The sequence below is a fragment of the Polychytrium aggregatum genome, assembly GCF_025602895.1.
Source record: "Polychytrium aggregatum strain JEL109 chromosome Unknown BJ171scaffold_47, whole genome shotgun sequence".
Taxonomy (NCBI): Eukaryota; Fungi; Chytridiomycota; class Chytridiomycetes; order Polychytriales; genus Polychytrium; species Polychytrium aggregatum.
The window spans coordinates 27,605-48,716 of record NW_026516249.1 but is presented as its reverse complement, the minus strand read 5'-3'; the positions used below and the strand labels follow the sequence as shown (position 1 = coordinate 48,716).

Genomic DNA, 21,112 nt, shown 5'->3' with positions numbered 1-21,112 from the left:
ACCGCCGTGAAGATGGAGCCGACGCCTGGGTCAATTCCAATCCAAGTGGTGCGGTTGGGGTCTGGGTTGCCGATGGCCTGGATGCGCTGCTCGGCAGTCGGAGGAGGCTCGATGGTCTCGGTGCGATCGGTTCGACGCACAAACTTGACGAGACCGATGGTGCATCCAATGCCATCGGTGCTGATCTCGTAGTTGAACAGCTTGTGATTGATATCCCGGTCACGGAAGGGGGAACTACGCAGCTTGAAGCAACTGCGCCAGAGACGATCCTGGTTGTTGACACCGTCATCACCTTCTTCCTTGAGCTTGTCCCTGGTGAGGTCAAGGCGCTTCTTTGGACCCAGGAGTTGCCAAAGAGTGGCCGTGTCAATCTTGACATACTTGGCCTTCGCAGTGCACAGAGGGACCATCGTGCACACGGCCGGAGGAGTGTCCAGAGCGAGCTGCTTGAGGGCCCACTTGAGTCTGGATGCCAGCTTGTTGATCTTGGCCTTGGTGGTGCCGAGCTCAGACTTGGCGTTGGTGAACCTCTTGTCGTCGGAGGGAATGCCTCTGGCAGTGAGCTCGTCCAGCTTGGCCTGGCGCTGCAGCTCGGTGACTCGGAGGGCGGGCATGTCACAGTCGATCCACTTGTGGACATTGTCGACCATCTTGTCCCGGGCGAGGATTCCCACATGGTGTGAGAGGCGATGTAGGGCCCGGAAGCGGTCCTGGTCGTTGCTGTACCGAAACTCGTCCAGGACGTGGCCAAAGTCTGGATAGAGGAACTCGAGATCGGCCTTGGGTGGAGTCTGCCCTGGTTTCTCGAAGAGCTCGAGACAAGCCTCGATGGCTTCGTGCTTGTGCTTGTTGGCTGGGAAGACGGCAGCGCAGAAGCGGCGAAGGAGTCGCCAGTAGGCCAGATCGAGGTGCGTGGTGCAGTTGGTGGCATAGGCATTGACAGCCAGTGTGAGAAGCTGACTGTGAGCACCATCAGGCAGACGAGGGGCCGGAGGCAGGTCTGCGTGCCGAGTGGTCTGATAGTCGCGAAAGGAAGCGACCAGATGCTCGTTGTATTTCTTGGTGTCCCTGGTCGGGGAGAGCGCACCGTCCTGGACGATCTTGAAGCATTGGCGGATGAAAGCAGGGGTGGACTTGGAGATGACGGGGACGGGAAGATCCTGCTCGATGCACCGGAGGATGTGCAGGTTGAGCAGCCTGGATGCCTCGAACTGGATCTGGGTCATGGCCTCGACGGTGGCCTGGATCTTGTCGCGGAGAGCGGGATTGAGACAACAGCCATCCATCGTCTGCTTGAAGCAGCTGAACTGAGGGGCAGATGACCTTCCATCCACGAGTGGGACGACAGAACTCTTGAGGGGGTGATATTCGGGACACCTGTTGGTGTTGCTTCGCTCGTGGTCGGTACCGTCGCACTTGGGACATCGCTTGACAGGACCAGATGAGGGACCAGGCTCGGTGGGATCGACATCCATTGGATCTGCAGAAGCAGTGGTGGTGAGCGACGGAGCAACAGACGACCAAGCATGCGTGGGATCAGAATACGAACCAGAGACAGGCTCCGACTGTGACTTGGCTTTCTTGGGCCTGGGTGGCCGAGGCTGGCCATTACCGGTACCCTTACGCTTCGGAGGCATGGGGGCAGAGGATGCTGGGTGCCTGCCAGTGGTACTGGTCAGAGCAGAGACTTTTTTTTATCGTACAATAGCGCGATGATCCGATCAAGGCGAGGTGAGGGAAGAAAGCAGCAGGACGAAGGTGGGACATTTATACCCGAGAGCAGGAACCCGTCTTTGCGGGCTGGTTGGAAGCGACCCTGTTCAAAAATCGCCGAGAGGTTCAAGCCAGGGATTTGGGCGTGAAAATGGCGGCTTGATTGGAGGGACAACCCCAAATTGGAGGAACTCAACCCCAAATCGGTGGGGACTCAACCCCAAAGAAGTTCTCGATGGGATTGAAGTCGGGCGAGGCAGGTGGGGTGAAGATCACTGACCATCCTCGGCGCTCGATGCAGTCCAGGACAGCCCGTGTCTTGTGCATGCTGACATTGTCCATCACAATCACAGAGTCGTCTGGGAAGCTCGCTCGCTCAAAGAACTCGACCATCGAGTGTGTCTTGAATGATGTGGGGATGTACATGCGATGCAGCACACCAGAGTGGTTGATGGCAAATGCAGCCGAGACGGACTTGTGTTTCATGTGATTGCGCTGGCGAAGCGGAGCACCCTTCGGTGAGTATCCGTAGAGAGGGAAAATGGATTTCCTGATCCCTGTCTCATCGACAAAAACGAATCGTCGTGGGTCGATGGAGCGGACCTGGTCCCTGAACTGTGCCACTCGCTCATCCAGTCGCTTGGACTTGTAGAGGTGTGTTGCACTCTTGTGTGAGAGACCTGCTCGCTGTAGGGCAGTGTGGCAGAGTGAGAGTGAAACTTTCCTCTGGAGAGTGGTTGTGTGGCGAATGGTCATGGCCAGCGCGCGATGGTATTGGGTAACAAAATATTGATCAATGGTCAAAACCCTGGGTGTCCCGTTTTTTGGTGGATACGCTGTAATCATTGCTGGTCATGATGCGTAGATCGATCCTTGGCCATGAAGATTGATCTATGGGATCAGTGTCACGCGTGACTGACAGCCACTTGGTCCAACAGAAGCCTGTCGACGGCGACTGGCATAGCAACTGCTGAAGAACGACTCAATCAGATACCCATTGATGAGACCTGCTCTGAACTATGGCTCATCTTCAGTCATGGAATGATCCAGAGCTAAATTACGATGGCTTGCCTTGCCCACGAGGCCTTATCAAGCCTGACAGCGAGGTCTGTCGCCAGGAGTCAAGGATCAGTCGCAGTGGACATGTATTCAATGGTCAAGATATGGTAGGTAGTCCTAATAAGCTGTGCTGCATCTCGAATCGATGATGGGCGGCGGAAGGTAGGTTCGAAGATTCCGACTGATGACGCGCGGCGATCGATCATGGTTCCGAATCTTCAAGAGCATTGGTGAGAGTGTTGAGCAGCAATAGCAGAATTCTGGCGGCGAGGCGCTGCTTCCAGCCTTTGTACAGACCCTTGAGCCCCCAGGTACTCAGCCAGCCTCTGCGGCGTGACACTTTACCATGACGGCCCTTGACTCTGACCCCACCTTCTTCCTTGATAATTCGCCAGAAGCAGTCCCAAAAGCTCGTGTAGGGTATCTTGCTCTGCTGAATCATGGTTTCGTATTTGGGCTCTTTGGGAAACGGCGTCGATACCTGGCACTGGAGTCGACGCTTGACTGTCTCGATCGGCATGGAGATGAATATTTCGAGCCCGATCAGACCAACTTCAGCCACAAGGACGGTGAGGGGCGACTCATCCGAAGACAACCTCAGCCATCGCTGGATGATCAGCTGCGTGGCGTTCTTAAAGAATGGTTGGACAGTGAAGTGGATCAAGGTGGGAAGGCAGTGAGTTCCGAAATAGAGCGTGGTGAGACCTTCTTCCTCGAGGACAGTCGACAGCGCGTGGAGTGTACCCTTATATTTTCGATGGTGGCGGTGAGCAGTCTGGGCAATCAAGCTAGGAAATCCGGGACGACGATCAGCCAACGGTCGCAAAATCAGCGTCATGTTAGGCAACTATCGGCTAAATCCATGAACTGCAAGGTTATGGATAAGATACATCAAGCGGATTTACTCCATTTGTAGCAAAATAGGGCTCGTACCGTGTCCGCACGAGATCTAGCGGGGAGAGAATGAATCCAGTCAGGGCATAGCTCGCCACAATGGTGGTGAGATTCGGTCCAGGGTGCTGCAGATGAACAAGGGGAATGGATGCATCCGCGATTTCAAAGGTGTCGTTGAGCATTGTTTCCACAGAGGGTTGCATGAACATGTGGCTCATATCAAAGCACCAATGGGAAAATTGACCTACAGGACCGGTTATGAACATTCGATGAGCAAACCGGGCTTGAGAGACAAAGTGGGGGGGGGAGAACTAGGGGTCACATCCATCTACGAGATTGATTTGCGCAAGTGCTTTCTCATGGCAACGACATGTCGGATCTAGCTGAGGCAGACCTTTCCATAGGGAAGCGAGCGATTCCTGGCGCACAATCTGGGCAATAGAAGAAAAGGCGGATCCTTCCAGTATCGGAAGTTTGAACGCAGGACGGGTTGGGTCGTTTCTATCGAACGATGTTTGAATTAGATACCCTGCCGAGTCTACAGACGATTTTGGGCCCCGGTATTGCCGATTGTCATGCTTCTGGGGCTGGGTGGAAGCGAGGTGGTATGGATCCGACTGGTCGCCAGCTGCGGTATCTGAATCTTCAAAATCCTGTTCCAGCTACATAGAGTCGAGTGGGAGTCGAGGGGAATAAGTCGATCAGTCGATCAGTCGATCAGTCGATCAGTCGATCAGTCGATCAGTCGATCAGTCGATCAGTCGATCAGTCGATCAGTCGATCAGTCGATCAGTCGATCAGTCGATCAGTCGATCAGTCGATCAGTCGATCCCGGTTGTCGAGGGCAGTGCTGAAAGGAAGGGGCCACGGAGACACAAAATCGCTCAAGGTGTTTCGGCACAAGCGACCAACAGGCGGAGCAAATGTGGCATCTCCAGGACGCAGACCATACATCCGGTGGGTGGTTGGTGTGGGTGGCTCCGGGTTCATCCGACATCGAGAGCTGGGCCTGATGGAAGTCCGAGGGGCTATATTGAATTTGCTGCTCGAGGCGTGATGAAAAGACGGTGACGCAGGAATTAGCTGGGGAAGGCGGGTAGAAACGGTCGCCCCTGGGGAGGAGAGCGACCAACGACAGGCATCGGTACGGCGCTTGATGATACAATGCGCTTGTGGGGGGGGGGCACGACTTTATAGAATGTTATGACGATGCCCAGGCTCGTGGAGATATGAGTCACTCGGTCTACCAAGCCGACCGGTCACAACTTACCCTGAGAATATTGACGGCCTCGAAGGGGCAGACAAGGGCCGATGCAAGAAACTTGAGTCCAGCATAAACTAGGATTTCCCTGGAGGACATTGCGCTCTCTTGGGCATCGCCTTCCGCCCAGAACCCGCTTTTGTTAGTGATCGGGTCCGACTCCACTTCAGAGAGCGGCTGGAATGGGAGGCTGCTACCAGTCCGAAATTGGGTCAACTGCGGGGGCACGGTTGGGTAGGGAAGGTTGGTCTTGGGCTGGAAGGAGCTGAAGGAGTATGGCTCCTGGGGGCTAGATTGATCCATGACTGGGTCCACGGGTTTGTCCAAGAAAATGGCCGGCTGTGGTGGGTGTTTTTGAGCTGGAGTAGGAAACAAAGGGCCAGAGGCAGGCGCGAACGAGACGATCGCTGGCAAGACTTGGATACGGGAGATGAAGAGCCGGCGGCAGTGGTAAGAAGAAGCAGTCGGAAACCAAGGGCCGACAACAGTCGCGAAAAAAAACGGCTCATGGGCGGAGACCGGATCGAGCCAGCCCGCCACTCGACCGGTGGCAGGCCACAGGCTGGCTGCTGCATGAAGCGCAGCGAATGAAGAATTCATTTTCGGGGTTTCCATTTGCGGGGGACACGTGGACAATCGTCTCGCTCGTCCTCGCAGACTCTCGCAGGCTCTCGCTGGTCCTCGCTGGTCCTCGCCCTGGCTGCAACCCAGCCCCGCCAGTTTCCCCAGCCCAGGGACCCAGGTGCCCCGTCTCCTCCACACCAGCGATCGCATCGGCTGTCCCAATCACCCCCGTCTCCCTGGCACCTCCGAGATCTCGTCAAGATGGCTGTAGAGAAAGCGCTTGCTATCGGTGGAAACAGAACCTCAGGCTCAGAAGTCCGATCGCAGAATGGTATGTGACGCCTGCATTCCCTGTCTCCGGCTGGTGGATCGCAAAGTGCCCTCAGGGTCTGGCTTCCCTGGAGCAGATCTCAGGCAGCCTGCTGAGATAGCTGAACGATTTGGATTGGGGCTTGTTCGTGGATCGCTACTTTTCCATAGAGGCCGTGACAAACGATTTTTTTTTCCACCTCTAGTTTTGGCTGCTGTCGCGATCGCCAACATTGTCAAGAGCTCCCTCGGCCCTGTCGGCTTGGACAAGATGCTCGTCGATGACATTGGGGTAAATTTGTGTTCTTTAACTTGTGCGCTCATAACCCAAGGGCAACGCTATCTCGCTCTGATGGATTCCACAGGCAAGATCGCCACCTTGTGGCTCTCAGGGCCAGGAGGAGGCTGATCTGGGTCGAATTGTGGGCGGGATCGATCATAGGCAGAGGGAGTTACCAACATCTTTTGACGAGCCAGAGCCGCCGTGTGCTCGAGTGAGCTGATCTGGGGCGATTGGATTATCTGTCACAAAGTATCCACTGCTTCGGACAGAGAGCGGTCGCTGGTCAGACGCGTTGAGTACATCCGATTTCAGAATGTCGATAGATCACTAACGCTGGACGATCGCCCCAACTCTGGCAGGACGTCACGATTTCCAATGATGGAGCAACCATCTTGAGGCTGCTTGAGGTCGAACACCCTGCCGGGAAGGTCCTTGTGGAACTTGCCCAGCAGCAGGATAAAGAGGTCGGCGATGGCACTACATCTGTGGTCATCATCGCCGCCGAGCTTTTGAAACGTGCCTCGGAGCTGACCCGCAACAGGATCCATCCGACCACAATCATATCGGGCTATCGCTTGGCTCAAAAAGAGGCTATCAAGTTTATTACCGATCAAATGGCTGTCAAAGTCGACGCTCTTGGCAAGGACTGCCTGATCAACATTGCCAAAACGTCCATGTCTTCCAAGATCATTGGCAGGTGTGCTATCGTCTCCATGTGCTCAGCCTAAGCAGTACAGCCCAGTCAGTGCGCCCAAGCTGGGGACAAGCGGGCAGGTATTGGATTTGGAAATGAGTGCCTCTGCCCAGCAGCTGACAAAATCCATGAAACTAGTGACGATGAATTCTTCTCCCGCATGGTTGTTGACGCTATGTTGGCTGTGAAGACCACCAGTCCAAAGGGAGAAGTCAAGTATCCAATCAAAGCCGTCAACATTCTGAAGGCCCATGGCAAATCAACCCGCGAGAGCATTTTCGTGAAGGGCTACGCTTTGAACTGCACTGTTGCTTCTCAAGGTTCGCTGAAATCAAGTGGTGCTGGTGTTGGGTCCAAGGAGTTGATACAGAGCAAGACGGGTACTGAGCACGAGCTAAAATCCACCACCGTTATCCCTGGCGCAGCCATGAAAACGCGTGTCATCGATGCAAAAATCGCCTGCCTCGATATTAACCTCCAAAAGGCCAGAATGCACCTCGGTGTCAATATTGTAATTGATGACCCTGACAAGCTTGAGGACATTCGTCGCAGGTATGCCGGCGTGTACAAAGCTCGGCAGGTTCTACAGTGGCTTGTTGCCTGATACGCTTCTTTTCCTATCAAGGGAAATCGAAATTACGACCGAGCGGATCAAGAAGATCCTTGCCTCCGGAGCCAACGTCATTTTGACCACCAAGGGCATTGACGATCTTTGCCTCAAGCTCTTTGTCGAAGCCGGAGCTATGGCCGTGCGTCGCGTGAAAAAGGACGACCTCAAGAGGATCGCCAAGGCTTCCGGAGGTATGAATGTGGGCGAAAGGTGAATTTGCCGCAACCACAACGACGGAAACTGCGGAATTGGAGAATCGGCTGCCTCCCGGCCCGCGCTCATCTACTGTGGGCCGCTTTTCTGTCTCTTCGCATTGCTGCGAATTAGCCACGCTTATTTCTACCCTTGCCAATCTGGAGGGCGAAGAAACATTCGAAACCGGATACCTCGGATACGCTGATGAAGTTGTGCAGGAGCGGATCTCCGATGACGAATGCATTCTCATCAAGGGCACCAAGGTTCATAGTGCCGCATCGATCATTCTCCGAGGAGCGAATGACTATATGCTGGATGAAGTCGAGCGCTCTGTCCACGACAGCCTTTGCGCTATCAAGCGAACGTTGGAAAGCAACGCGGTTGTCCCAGGTGGAGGAGCTGTCGAAGCCGCCTTGTCCATCTACCTCGAAAACTTTGCGACCTCCCTGGTGAGATGATTGGATCAATTGCAAACACCGAGAGCTCCACAGCATATTGAATCCAGTGCCAAGCATCTAGGACCAAAATGGCCTCCGTCACGGCTCCTAATGAATGCTTCTTTGACATCAGAGCTCGCGCGAACAGCTCGCCATTGCAGAGTTCGCCCACGCCCTTCTCGTGATTCCGAAAACCCTTGCCGTAAATGCCGCCAAAGATTCCACCGATTTGATCGCCCGTCTCCGGGCCTATCATAACGCTTCCCAGGCCACTGGCGCCGACGAAGCAAAGCGCAATCTTCGATGGTAAGTATGATACAATCCTGACGGTGCAGAGTTCTCTTTCAAGGCTTATTAAGGAACGATGCTTCTTGTCCTTGTGGTGTACTCGACTCAGGTCTGGCCTTGAGTTGATCAACGGCACTGTTCGTGACAATATGAAAGCCGGTGTTTTGGAACCTGCCATCTCCAAAATCAAGTCACTCAAGGCTGCCACCGAAGCAGCAATCGCTCTCCTGCGTATTGAGTACGTTCATCAATGAAAGAGAGTGGTGGCGACGGAGGAAGGCGAGAGTGAGATCAAGGTGATCGGTGAGGCCGCCGACTTTGGAACTAAACAAACGAATATCCCTCTCCTTATAGCGACATGATCAAGCTCGACCCCCCACAGAAGGAGGAAGATCCTCATGGCCATTAAGGTCACGAGGATGTAACCAAGGGATTCCATCATATGGAAGTGGCGATATGCGGAGGCGACTCGCCGTGGGTTTACAGAGCTTTCAGGGAGGATGAATGTTTGTCAGATGATTCATCATCTGAGGAGTTAAATCACCCGAATAACACCATGATTGCCGATGTGTGGGGGCTCGGGTGCGTGCTTGAGCTCACAGGACTCATATAAATTCAAGCTCCCAACCCAGTCTCGAGTACATGGCGAACAAATTTGTGGGAGTGGCGTGAATCGGAGTGTGCATCATAAGTGTAATCGAGGTGGTTCTGGGGCGAGAGCCAATGATATGGAACCTTCACAAGATTCCTCATGTGTTGATGATTCATTACATTCGGTGGTGAGACGTTTGAGGATGGTTCCAGGCATGGAACGATATTATTTGGGAGATATAGGCCGCGGATCAAGCTAGCCTCCCAACAAGATACCAAGAAGCGACGATAAAATATGGATGGAGGAATTGTGCGGCCAAGACTTGTCGTCACTACCAGGAGTACATTGCAGTGAATAGGAAAATACAGGATCGAAGTCATCTCGATGATCGGGATAACGAGGAGCCCATTTTGGCATTTATCAACACACGGAAGAGTTACAAACAATGCCTGAGACGCGAGGTGAACGAGCAGGCGGGGAAGAACAAAATAGTGGAAATGAAGATGGTCATAGTATCGAGAATGTGGGACTTTGCGCTGTGTTCAGTGAGAAACGAGTGAGTAGATCAAAGAGCATAGGTAAGTGTAATATGAGATGGCTTGGGTCCAACAGAGCCATTAGCAATTTAACAATACACCTCCGAGTGAAGACCTCGAGACACTCTACAGTCTCCACAATCGAGATACGGCTCCTGACAAAGTGGGAATATGCAACTCCGAGTGCATCCTGATCATTGGGTCGAAGGTGTTCGTGGCAAGCGCTGCACACCTGCGAGGTGTTGAGCTCGTTGTCAAAGGTCACCTAGAAAGTTCAGCCGGGGCGTTGTGGGTAGTGACGGTAGTACATGAATAATATTGGCCAAGGGAGAATGCGGGAAAGAGAAGTGATTGAGCGTATCAAGAGATAGAAATGCTAATTCCTTCGAAGTTGTATTGCCGAGGTAAAGGTACGCTTTGCACTGGAGAAAGAGAATAATCCACTTGGGGCATGAATGTTGGTAGGTAGAGTTACAGTGGTTTCGAAAAGTGGTCCAATATTTGTACTTTAAGACATGAAACATGACGACTCAGTCAGTTTTGACTAAATCTTCATCAAACTTTGCTAGTAATGACCCTTGTGACGACCCGGCGTGGTCGCCACATCGGGTGTAGGAGATGGTATCTCCGACGCTGTGCTGCGCGTACTGCGCGTACTGCGCGGCGCAGTGGGTCGTGACCTGTGCTGCGCTTTGCGTTTTCACGCACCGCAGGCAGGCCACCGCAGGGTATACCTGCGGGTTGCCCCCGTTCCCCCCGTTTGTCTGGAGTTCGGTTTTATCGTGAATAAACGTAAGTGCTCCCCGAGCTCACCCGTCCGCTAGAGTAGCCTAGCACCGCCCTGTTCTGCCCCGTCCTGTCTTGTCTTGTACCCCCTCCCTCCCCGTCTTGCCCCAACGTCCCAGTAGTGGACGTTACATGGTAGCATCGGAAATCCTCGTCTTGTTTTCGTCCTGTTTGTCCTCTTTCTAGATCCTCAAGCTGGATCCCGCCTCTCTTGCCGACCGACTCTCCTCTCTGTCCCTGGAGCCTGCCCCTGCCATGAGCAACCCCCGCCCACTTCCGGAAGCCTTCCTCAAGACCTTCCGTGCCCCAGTGTTTACTGGGAAGAGCCGCTCCTCCTCGGTGGAGGACTGGCTGCAGCAACTCGAGGACTACCTCGATGCTGCCCAAGTCGCCCCCACCCACCACATCGTCGCCGCCAAGCTCTGCTTAAAGGACCAGGCGTACCGTTGGTACCGCCGCCAAGGGTTCGACGAGCAGAGCGAAGGTGTGTTTGACGACTTCAAGGACCGCCTCCGTCGCCGCTTCGGCAGCCCCAATGCTGAACTCATTGCCCGTGACAAGCTATACTCTCTCGTGCAGCGTGGTTCTGTGACCCGCTACATCGAGGAGTTTGAAGACCTCTCCTCCCAGATTGAGGAGCTGGGCTCTGCTGATGCGATGTACCTCTTCCAGAAGGGCCTCAAGCCCAAGATCAGAGAGTACATCGCCAGCAACCCTGATGCCCGCAAGTCCCTGGACGTGATGATGGACGTTGCCGAGAACCTCGACAACGTCCAGTACCATGGCCGCCAGTTCTACCCGCAGCTGGCAGGCGGCCATCGGTCTCATCACGTCCCAGCCCGTCCGCCTCGCCCGGCCCCGCCCGCAAGACCCATGCCTGAGCCCATGGACGTTGACGTCAACGCCATGGAGGCTCGTGGCCCTCCCCGCTCCCGGTTCCAGCAAGCTGCCACTGTCTCCCCCAAGGACAGACAGAAGCAGGAGGACCTCCGCCATGGTTCCTGCTTCTTCTGTCACCGACCGGGACACCAGGCCAAGGAGTGCCCCATGAAGTCGGGAAACGGCCGACCCTACTAGGTGGCTCTGGAGCCCTAGTAGGAGACCAACGCCGTGGATTGCTCAATGCAGTCCACGCGTCTCCAGAGGAAGTTCACCTCGCCCCCTCCCCCGAAGGAGAAACAAACCAAGTGTTGTGCGTCGTGCGAGAGGTGCATGGTGGCGCAAGCCGCCTGCCTCTCCACGAACGTGAAGAGAAAACCAAAATTGAAAACCAAAACAAAAAAGAAAATCAAGAACCCTTGAGGGACAGGACCGCCTGTGCCCTCACCCCTGTCAAGTCGTGTGTGTCGGATGCTTCCGACATGTGTCCGCAAGCCGTGGACGTCGTGTGCAATGGCGTGCTGACGCCGCAGGCCCCCGCAATGGCCGAACCCTATCCAAAATGTCCGAGTGGCCGTGATGAAGCCAACCAAGACCAAGTGTCGCCCGTTCCCCCAAGTCAAGTCATGGTGCAGGAGGCTGTGCAGGAGGACCATGAAGAGTCCCTGCTGTACCTCCCTGCCACCGTCCAAGGTCACACCGTCCGAATGATGGTGGACTCTGGAGCAAGCTGCAACTTTGTCAGCAGACGCTTGCTCCAGGAGCTCAACATACATGCAACCAAGAAGAAGTCGCCGATGAGTGTGGCGCTTGCAGACGATCGTGTGCAGCAGTGCACACACCAAGTGGTCCTGCGAGTGGCCCTCCATCCCAAGTACCATCCTGTCCTGTTGTTCCAAGTGATCGACACCAAGTTCGATGCCATCCTCGGCATGAGCTGGCTTGCTCGTGCCGAGCCGACTCCAGTCGTCGACTGGAAAGGCCGCACTGTCCGTGTTGGCCCTGACATTGTCCTGCAGGGCATGGCCTCACCCAACATGCCACCTCTCCTCTCAGCCATGCAATTCAAGAGGCTGATCAAGAAGGACACGTCGTTCCTCTGTGTCGTGCGTGAGGTCGACGACACCGACCAAGCCGGTCCCGGTCCCCCGCCTGTGGTGACCAAGCTGCTCGACGAGTACAAGGACGTATTCCCCGACCAGTTGCCACAATGCCTGCCACCCCAACGCACCGTCGATCATCGCATCGACATCGAACCAGGCTCGTCGCCTCCGTCAAGACCGACGTACCAACTGTCGCTGACGGAGATGGACGAACTCAAGCGCCAGTTGGATGACCTCCTCGCCCATGGGTTCATCCGCCCGAGCCAGTCACCGTATGGTGCACCAGTGCTCTTTGTCAAGAAGAAAGAAGGTGATCTCAGGATGTGCGTCGACTATCGCGCACTAAACAAACAGACCATCAAGAACACCTACCCGTTGCCCAGGATCGACGAGTTGATGGATCGTCTGAGTGGAGCAAAGGTCTTTAGCAAGATAGACCTCCGCTCAGGCTACCATCAGATCCGCATCCACGAGGATGATGTCCACAAGACCGCCTTCAGGACTCGCTACGGACTGTACGAGTTCCTAGTGCTGCCGTTCGGATTGACGAACGCACCTGCCACGTTCATGCAGCTGATGAACGATGTGTTCCGCCAAGAGCTCGACAACTCTGTCATCGTGTACCTGGATGATATCCTTGTGTACAGCAAGGATGAAGCGACCCATGAAGGTCATGTCGCCCGCGTGCTGGCCAAGCTACGCGAGCACAAGTTGTATGCCAAACTGTCCAAGTGTGAGTTCTTCAAGAATCAAGTCCCGTTCCTGGGACACGTTGTCTCAGGAAGAGGAATCGAAGTCGACCCCGCCAAGGTCAAGTCTGTGGTCGAGTGGCCGCCGCTCGCATGCGTCTCTGACGTGCAGTCGTTTCTCGGTCTCGTCAACTACTACCGCCGATTCATCCCCGATCTGGCGCGCACTGCCGGTCCACTCACAGACCTACTCCGCAAAGAGTGCCCCTTCGTGTGGGACCACCCACAACGCCAAGCGTTCGAGACCCTCAAGCACGCCTTGACGAACGCTCCTGTCCTCGCTGTGTTCGACCCGAACACGGATGTCTCCGTGCACACCGACGCCTCCGACTTTGCGGTGGGAGCTGTTTTGATGCAGGAGGGAAGGCCCGTTGCCTTCGAGTCGCGCAAACTGTCCCAACACGAGATCAACTATCCCGTGCACGAGAAGGAGCAGCTTGCGATCATCTACGCGCTGCAGAAGTTCCGAGTGTACCTCCACGGTACCGCCAAGCCCTTCAAGATTGTGACGGACCACCAGTCACTGCGTTACCTCGACACCAAGAAGAACCTGAGCCGACGCCAAGCGCGATGGATGGAGTTCCTCGCCGAGTACAACTACGAGGTTGTATACCAGAAAGGCAAACTCAATGTGGTGCCTGACGCACTGTCCCGACGCCCCGACTACCAATTGGCGTCACTGTACGAGTCGACTGTCAGTGTCGACAACACGATGCTGGATGTTGTCCGAGACAACATCGCCAACGACAAACAGTTCGGAGAACTGTTCCGAAAGGTGTCTAAGCTCCCCAAGGACGACGAATCATCCGAGTACACAGTGCGTGATGGCCTGCTCCTCCTGAAGAAGGACAGCCGTGTCTGTGTGCCGGACATTCCGTCGTTGAAGACCAAGTTGCTCCAAGAGGTCCACGACTCGCCCCTCGCTGGACACTTTGGAGTCGAGAAGACATACGACCGACTGGCCAAAGTCGCATACTGGCCTGGAATGAAGCGCACCGTCGAGAAGTACATCGAGTCCTGCCATACCTGCAAGATGGTCAAGTCACGCACGACCCGAGAGCAAGGATTGCTGCAACCCCTGCCTGTTCCCGACCGCCCCTGGACCAGCATGTCCATGGATCTCATCACGCATCTACCGACGACCAAGTTGGACCACGATGCAATCGCTGTCTTTGTCGACAGGTTCAGCAAGATGGCACACTTTGTGCCGTGCCAGACGACATGCTCCGCGCCTGACCTTGCACTGCTGTTCTTCAAGCATGTGTTCAAGCACCACGGCCTCCCAAAGTCCATCGTCAGTGATCGAGACCCCCGATTCACCTCCTTGTTTTGGACAAGTCTGTTCGACCATCTCGGCACCAAGCTGAACATGTCAACCTCGCACCACCAACAAACGGATGGACAGTCCGAGCGGACGATCCGCACCCTCGAGCAATACCTGAGGACATACGCCTCGACCAGCCAAGACGACTGGGACATACAGCTGAGTCATGCAGAGTTTGCATACAACACCGCCAAGTCGAGCACAACTGGCTTGAGCCCCTTTGAGGCGCTCTACGGATTCCAGCCTGATGTTCCCACCTCCTTGACACTGACCGAGTCCACGGCTGGATTGCCTCCCAAACCAAGTGCCTTTGTCAAAGATCATCAAGTCCGACACAAGATGATCGCCGACGCGCTCACGGATGCGCAACAAGTGATGGCGAAGTACTACGACCGCCGACACCAGGATGTCTCCTTTGAAGTTGGAGACCTTGTCTACCTGGACGCCGACAACATCAAGGTCCCCGAAGCCCAGTCAAAGAAGTTGTTGCCCAAGTACCGAGGACCGTTCAAGATAGCGGCCCGACCCAGTCCCCTCAACTACCTGTTGGACTTGCCACCTGGAAGCAAGCTCCATCCTGTCTTCCATGTGTCCAAGCTGCGTCGCCACACGACCCGCAGTCCAGCACAGTTCCCCGACGCCGACGAAGGTGTCCCGGACGACGCACCACTGGAAGACGACCTCGGACAATACTATACTCAAGAATATGAAGTCGAAAGGATCGTGAGGCACAAGAAAGTGGCTGATGGGTCACTTCGGTTTTATGTCAAGTGGGTTGGTTACCCACACTCGGGCAACACATGGCAAACACTGGAGGACTTGTCCCATGCACCCGAGGAGCTGAGTAAATACGGTAAACACCTCGAGGAGCCCCAAATAAAGAGCACACGCAGGGCTCCTCGCAGGAAGCCTTCTTAAGTGTGGGAGTGTAGGAGATGGTATCTCCGACGCTGTGCTGCGCGTACTGCGCGTACTGCGCGGCGCAGTGGGTCGTGACCTGTGCTGCGCTTTGCGTTTTCACGCACCGCAGGCAGGCCACCGCAGGGTATACCTGCGGGTTGCCCCCGTTCCCCCCGTTTGTCTGGAGTTCGGTTTTATCGTGAATAAACGTAAGTGCTCCCCGAGCTCACCCGTCCGCTAGAGTAGCCTAGCACCGCCCTGTTCTGCCCCGTCCTGTCTTGTCTTGTACCCCCTCCCTCCCCGTCTTGCCCCAACGTCCCAGTAGTGGACGTTACATCGGGCGTGCGTTGGCTGGTTCCAAGCCACGCGCGATCGTCTCTTGCTGGGCCTCAGTATATAAGGGCTGCCTCTCCGGCCCTCCGAGAGCCCAGCGAGAGAAGTCATCTGTACTCTCCCGTCCTGCAATATATTCCTGTCCAGCTCCCAGTTTCGCCTTTCGGCCCCGTCCCCGTTTGCCCTGCCTGTTCGCCCTGCCTATTTGCCCTCGCCTCGGTCCACCCTCGCCCCGTCCGTTACATTTGACTTCTCTTCCTCACCCCGTCCTCGCTATGGCTGATCCCGTCATCCGTCTCCCCGACCCGTTTACCGGGGACCGCCGTCAACTCAGGACCTTCCTCACGAAGGTCAACATCGTCCTAACCCTGAACGATGCCCGCTATCCAACTGCCAGCCACAGAGTTGGCCTCGTCGGTTCGCTCCTCTCCGGCCCGCCCGCCGACTGGTTCGCAAGCCTCGTCCGCACTGAGGACCCTGCGCTTCAAGACTTCCGCCAGTTTTGCACCCTCCTTGAGGCCCGCTACGGTGTAGCCAAGGCCACTATATTTTTCCAGATGATCTCCAGCAGAGCAGGGCGAGGTGGCGGCCGTATATGTCCAGCAGCCTGACGCGTTGACGCGCCCAGAGTCATACAGGAGCGCGCACCATTTCCTTATCCGTTCCCCAGCTACACACACACACACAGTAACCCAGGACTACTCCCTCGATATACTACAATTTTTCCCACGGTGCTACAGCAGTCAGTTCTCATCCGTTCTGGATGAAATCGGTATCGTAAGAAAGCTCTCGCTCACGGCTATACCTCGATTATCCTCAATCGTGTCACACCCCCCCTAAATTTGAAATCAAATTTCTAACTACATACTACTCCCTACACCCACCTCCTTCTCTCTCCAGTATTCCCCTATCACATCATCCGCAATGTTGTCTTCGTATTCCCAAGTGGCATCTTCAAGGGGATATCCTTCCCACAGTACCAGGTACTGTTGCTTCCTGCGGTATTTTCTGTCGTTGACCAACTTCTCCACCTTGAATATTGGTTCGACGTCCGAGATTGCAGGTGGTCTTGTGTAAGTCGCTCTTGAAGCGAAGTCGTCCGGCGTCTCAATAAACTTCCGCAGGAGTTTGCGGTGGAATGTCGGGTGTATGTGGCTTAGTGTAGGGGGTAGCTCCAGGGTGTGGTTAAGTCCTTCGATCTCCGTAATCTTGAACGGACCCAGCCGACGCGGGATGATTTGGTCTGGCCTGAACTTGTGGGCCTCCCAGTTGATACCTTCGCGCTCAAGGAGGACCATGTCTCCAACCTTGAGCTCCTCCCCCGCCTGTCTTCTCTCGTTCCCGCTCCGGGTTTGATGATCCTGAGCCTCCTGGAGTTGTTGTGTTGCAATCCTTCGTATGGCTTCGAGGTCCTCCAGGAGACTCCAGGTTGCCACTCGATCATCGGTGGCATGCTCGTTGCCTGGCATCGTCCTTGGGTGTACCCCGAATGCCAAATAGAATGGGGAGAATCCGGTGGAGGTGTGCACCGAGTCGTTGTGTCCAAACTCCAGCAGGTGCACCACCTCGTCCCAATTATCGCCCTTGTAGTTGGCGAATGGGACCAGTCTTTGCTTGAGGTCCTTGACCGTTGCTTCAGCTTGGCCATTGGCCTGTTGGTGCCGGGCCGTCGTAAGCTTCTGGGAAATCTTAAGCGTGGTCAGGACTTTTATCCAAAAGTTCGATGTGAAAAGGGAGTCTCGGTCCGAGATTAGCTCCGTCGGGAGTCCGAAGGAGACGACCCAGTATTGAATAAACAACAATGCCACGTCCTCGGCCGTGGACTTGGTTGTGCACGGAACGAACCGTGCCAGCTTGGTGAGTCGATCCACCAGGATCAGACACTTGTCGTTGCCTTTCTTCGACAGTGGCATAAAGGCAAAGTCCATGGACACCGAGCTGAATCGTTCCTCAGGGATGGGCAACGGATGCAGCAGGCCGTCGAGGAGGTGGTTGCGGGGTTTGGACTTCTGGCACACCTCGCATGCTGCAACATAGCGGGTCACATCCGCTCGCAACGTGGGCCACCAGAACTGGCGCGAAATCTTTTCGAGCGTCCGTAGCTGTCCAACATGGCCCACAGTGATGACGTCGTGGTGCTCTTGAAGGATCCGTGTTCGTATCGACTCCACCTTCGGGACGTAGAGTCGATCGTGGTCGTAAAAGATCAGGCCATCCACTCTTGTAAGACGCTCCAGTGGTGCGTCCTTGGAGCGGCCATCTACATCCTGACCATCGAGATACTTCTGCAGTGTCATTGCCAATTCATCGTTCCCCAGAGCGTCTCCTACTTCGTCACGGAGGGAAGAGGCAGAGAGACTGGTCGTGACCGGCCTCACATCGACTGCAGCTGTGTCCGAGTCAATCTTCCCCCTACACTTGGAGCAGAGGGGCCTGTGGCATGGCGCTCGACTGAGTACATCTGCGATTGTGTTTCGAGATCCGGGGACATGTTCAATAGTGAAGTCATAATCTTGAAAATCCAGGATCCACCGGGCCTGGCGTCGATTGATATTGGCTTGGGTGTTGAGCCAGATGAGTGCCTTATGGTCCGTAACCACATGGAACTGGCAACCCATCAGATATGGCCGACCATGTTTGACTAAATCATGCAATGCCAGCAGTTCATGCTCGTACGTCGAGTAGTTGCGTTCAGTGTTCGTCCACTTCCTGGACCAATACAGGATGGGGTGAAGCCCATCGTCGAATCGTTGCAAGATCACCCCACCCCCCGCATAGCGGGAGGCGTCAGAGTGGACCTCGACCGGCAGTTGGGTGTCGTAGAATCTCAGGACCGGGTATGACGATATGTGGTGCTGAAGCACCCTTACCGCGGTCTGTTCCTGTTCGGTCCATATCCATCCGGTGTTCTTCGGAAGTAGCCCTGTCAATGGCAGACATATCTCGGCGTATCCGGGGATGAAGTCCTTCACCCAGTTGGTGAGTCCCAGGAAGGCTTGCACATCCGTGATCGAGGACAGCTGGCCAAAGTCCAGGACAGCGTTGGCCTTGTCCTTCGTGATACTCAGCCCATGTCTGGACACCTCATGTCCACAGAACGGGACCGATTCCTGAGCGAAGCTGCACTTCATCAACTTGGCATAGAGGCCGTTCTCCTTAAACTTCTTGAGAACTCGTTCCAGGTGGGCTGCATGCTCTTCTAAAGTGTCCGAGTAGACAAGGACATCGTCGACATAGGCGACCATAAACTTGTCGTAGAACTCGTGAAATATGCGGTTCATCATCGTCATGAAGCAGGCCGGGGAGTTGGTAAGCCCCATCGGCATTACTAGGTATTCAAATGTTCCATATCTTGTCCGAAAGGCCGTCTTCGCAATGCTGCCTTCATCCATGCGGACCGTGTTGAACCCGTCGCGAACATCGAGTCCGCTGAAGAATCTTTTGTTTGCCAAGCGGTCCCGCATCTCCGCAATGAACGGAAGCGGAGTGCGGTTCTTGACCGTGTTGGCGTTCAATGCCCTGTAGTCCACACACATACGTAATGTGCCGTCAGCCTTTTTGACAAAGAGTACCGGAGCACCGTAGTTGGATGTCGAGGGGCGGATATGCCCCTTCTCGAGCAACTCGTCCAGCTTGGCCTTCAGCACCGTCAACTCCTCGGGACTCAAGTGGAAGATGGGTCTGTACGGTGGAGGCTTCCTCGAATCGATCAGCTCGATGTGCTGATCTTCCGGCCGAGGCGGGGGCAGACCTTTGGGGTCCTCGAATACGTCCATGTATCTCTCCAGGACAGATCGGATGGCTGGCGGAAGCTTGGCCAGGTATTCCTCCTTCTGTTCCGCCAGCGACTTATCGTTCGGGTTTCTGTTAATCTGGGTGACCTCGGATTGGCTTACCAAGACGACTCCAACCTGCACTTCATCTTCTTTGAGTTCTCTCTGGAGCTGCTTGAAGGATACCGCTTCGATGTGGATCGCCCTAACTCGTTGATCCTTCACGGCTGGCAGGCTGGTCCAAACATGTCGGGTGTTACGCCGATCCACGAAAGTGATCCTTGTCCGACCCTCCTGGGTCCTCTGATCCAGGACGCGGACCTCCTCATCGAATGGATTGCCCAGGATGAGGTCATCTTTAATGTCGGCGACAACACAATTGATGAGCCTCGTGTACGATCCACATCGGAGGCTGATGACCGTGGCTGTTGTCGAGACAGAAGTGCGATCGTCCGCAAATCGTAGCTGTATATCGCAGGGGATCATCTTGCATCCTAGACTCTGGGCTAGGGCTTGCTTGATAACGTTGCCCTTGGCTCCAGAGTCTCGCAGGAACCGGATGCGCTTTTGAATGCCGGTTGGTCCCCCAGCAGCACCCACGAAGTGGAAGCAAGCGCTCTCTGATATGGCGTTCATTGCTCCTTCGTGCGGTGGCTCTCTTCGCTTCCCGACCACTCTCGTCAGGTCGATTGAACTTGGTAGTGTCTTTATTTGGCAAGCGTAGACATCACCCTCATGTACCTCGGCATCTGCGCTCCCATGCGGACTTCTCGTGACTTCCTGGCCACGGGTCTGCTCTCCTTGAACTTGTTCAACCTTGACTGGAGAGCGGCAACCCGTTAGTCCAGGCTTGTCACGACTGTCCGGAGCAGCAGGTCCGAATACGTACTGAGGGGAGTCATCGCTTCCAACATGAGACTGTCTTGGCTCGGTGGCATTGGGAGGTTCCAATCGGTAGCTGTGGGAGGCGTTCGTTTGCTCGTAGGGGTCGTAGGTCGCCGTGACTTGTCGCACGGGGATTCTCTGACGGGTCTTGTTCCTCTCCTTCTCCGGGCAACGGGCGGCTACATGCCCAGCATTGGCTTTGCGGCAGTAGAAACACCCTTTGTTTCGTATAAGGAACTCTCTCTCTCGTGAGGAGAGGTACGAGCCACTACCTCTTGGTCCCCTATGGATAGCATCGATGTCCATGGGGACTACTTGCGGGAGCGGCGGCGGAGGCGGGGGCTGATAAGCCGTTGCAGCTTGTTTGTCCCAGATGCTGCCGAGACGAAGCGTCTCTCGGATCAGTGCTGGAATGTCCTCGCGGAGCTCCGTCTCGTAGTTAGGCAGCATCTGGACATACGGCCTCACTGAGTCGTGAAGGCCGCCCACGAAGTAGCCGGTCTTCGAAAAGGTGGTCAATTTTGTTGCGGCTGCGGAGAGCTCCAGGAATCGCTCGATATACTTGGAGAGGCTTCGAAGCTTCTTTGCTTGGCAAAAGGCTTTAAGTTCCTGTTCAGCCTTTGTGGCTGAGTCCGCAGGAATGAATGTTGCCACTATGATGTCCCGCAGGCTCTGCCACGAGTCTAACGAGGACCTCATGGCAGCGTTGTCCTGCGAGAACCACCATGTGTGAGCTTTGTCTTGGAAGTGGGTCGCGGCAGCCTGGACCTGGGCTGGTCCGACATAGTAGTCCTCCGCATACGAGAAAACCTGATCCATTGAAACAAGGAAGGTATTCACAGTGCCGGCCTCGCGGCTGCCTTTGAAAGGCGGCACCGCAGCCTCCAGCTTTCTGAGGAAAGCAACCTTGATCTCCCACTGGCGTTGGGTGTGTTGAACGTCCGT

At 55.2% G+C, this 21,112-nt stretch overlaps 2 protein-coding genes across 2 annotated transcripts; one reads left to right on the top strand and one right to left on the bottom strand.

Annotated features, from left to right (window-relative positions):
* Positions 1-2,842: 2,842 nt before the first annotated feature.
* On the bottom strand, positions 2,843-5,378 carry BJ171DRAFT_521333 (mitochondrial carrier domain-containing protein). The gene is made up of 5 exons (XM_053112471.1): positions 4,937-5,378; positions 4,619-4,708; positions 4,061-4,328; positions 3,706-3,910; positions 2,843-3,560 (listed from the first exon to the last, which is right to left on the bottom strand). The coding sequence occupies exons 1-5, from the start codon at positions 5,228-5,230 to the stop codon at positions 2,975-2,977; spliced, it is 1,443 nt and encodes a 480-aa protein (XP_052962823.1). The 5' UTR covers positions 5,231-5,378; the 3' UTR covers positions 2,843-2,974.
* A 249-nt stretch (positions 5,379-5,627) lies between these two features.
* Positions 5,628-8,819, top strand: BJ171DRAFT_228754 (chaperonin Cpn60/TCP-1 family). Its single transcript, XM_053106534.1, has 10 exons — positions 5,628-5,822; positions 6,007-6,092; positions 6,443-6,780; positions 6,916-7,097; positions 7,203-7,329; positions 7,403-7,578; positions 7,715-8,031; positions 8,153-8,325; positions 8,417-8,545; positions 8,662-8,819. The coding sequence occupies exons 1-10, from the start codon at positions 5,753-5,755 to the stop codon at positions 8,714-8,716; spliced, it is 1,653 nt and encodes a 550-aa protein (XP_052962822.1). The 5' UTR covers positions 5,628-5,752; the 3' UTR covers positions 8,717-8,819.
* The last annotated feature ends 12,293 nt before the right edge of the window (positions 8,820-21,112 follow it).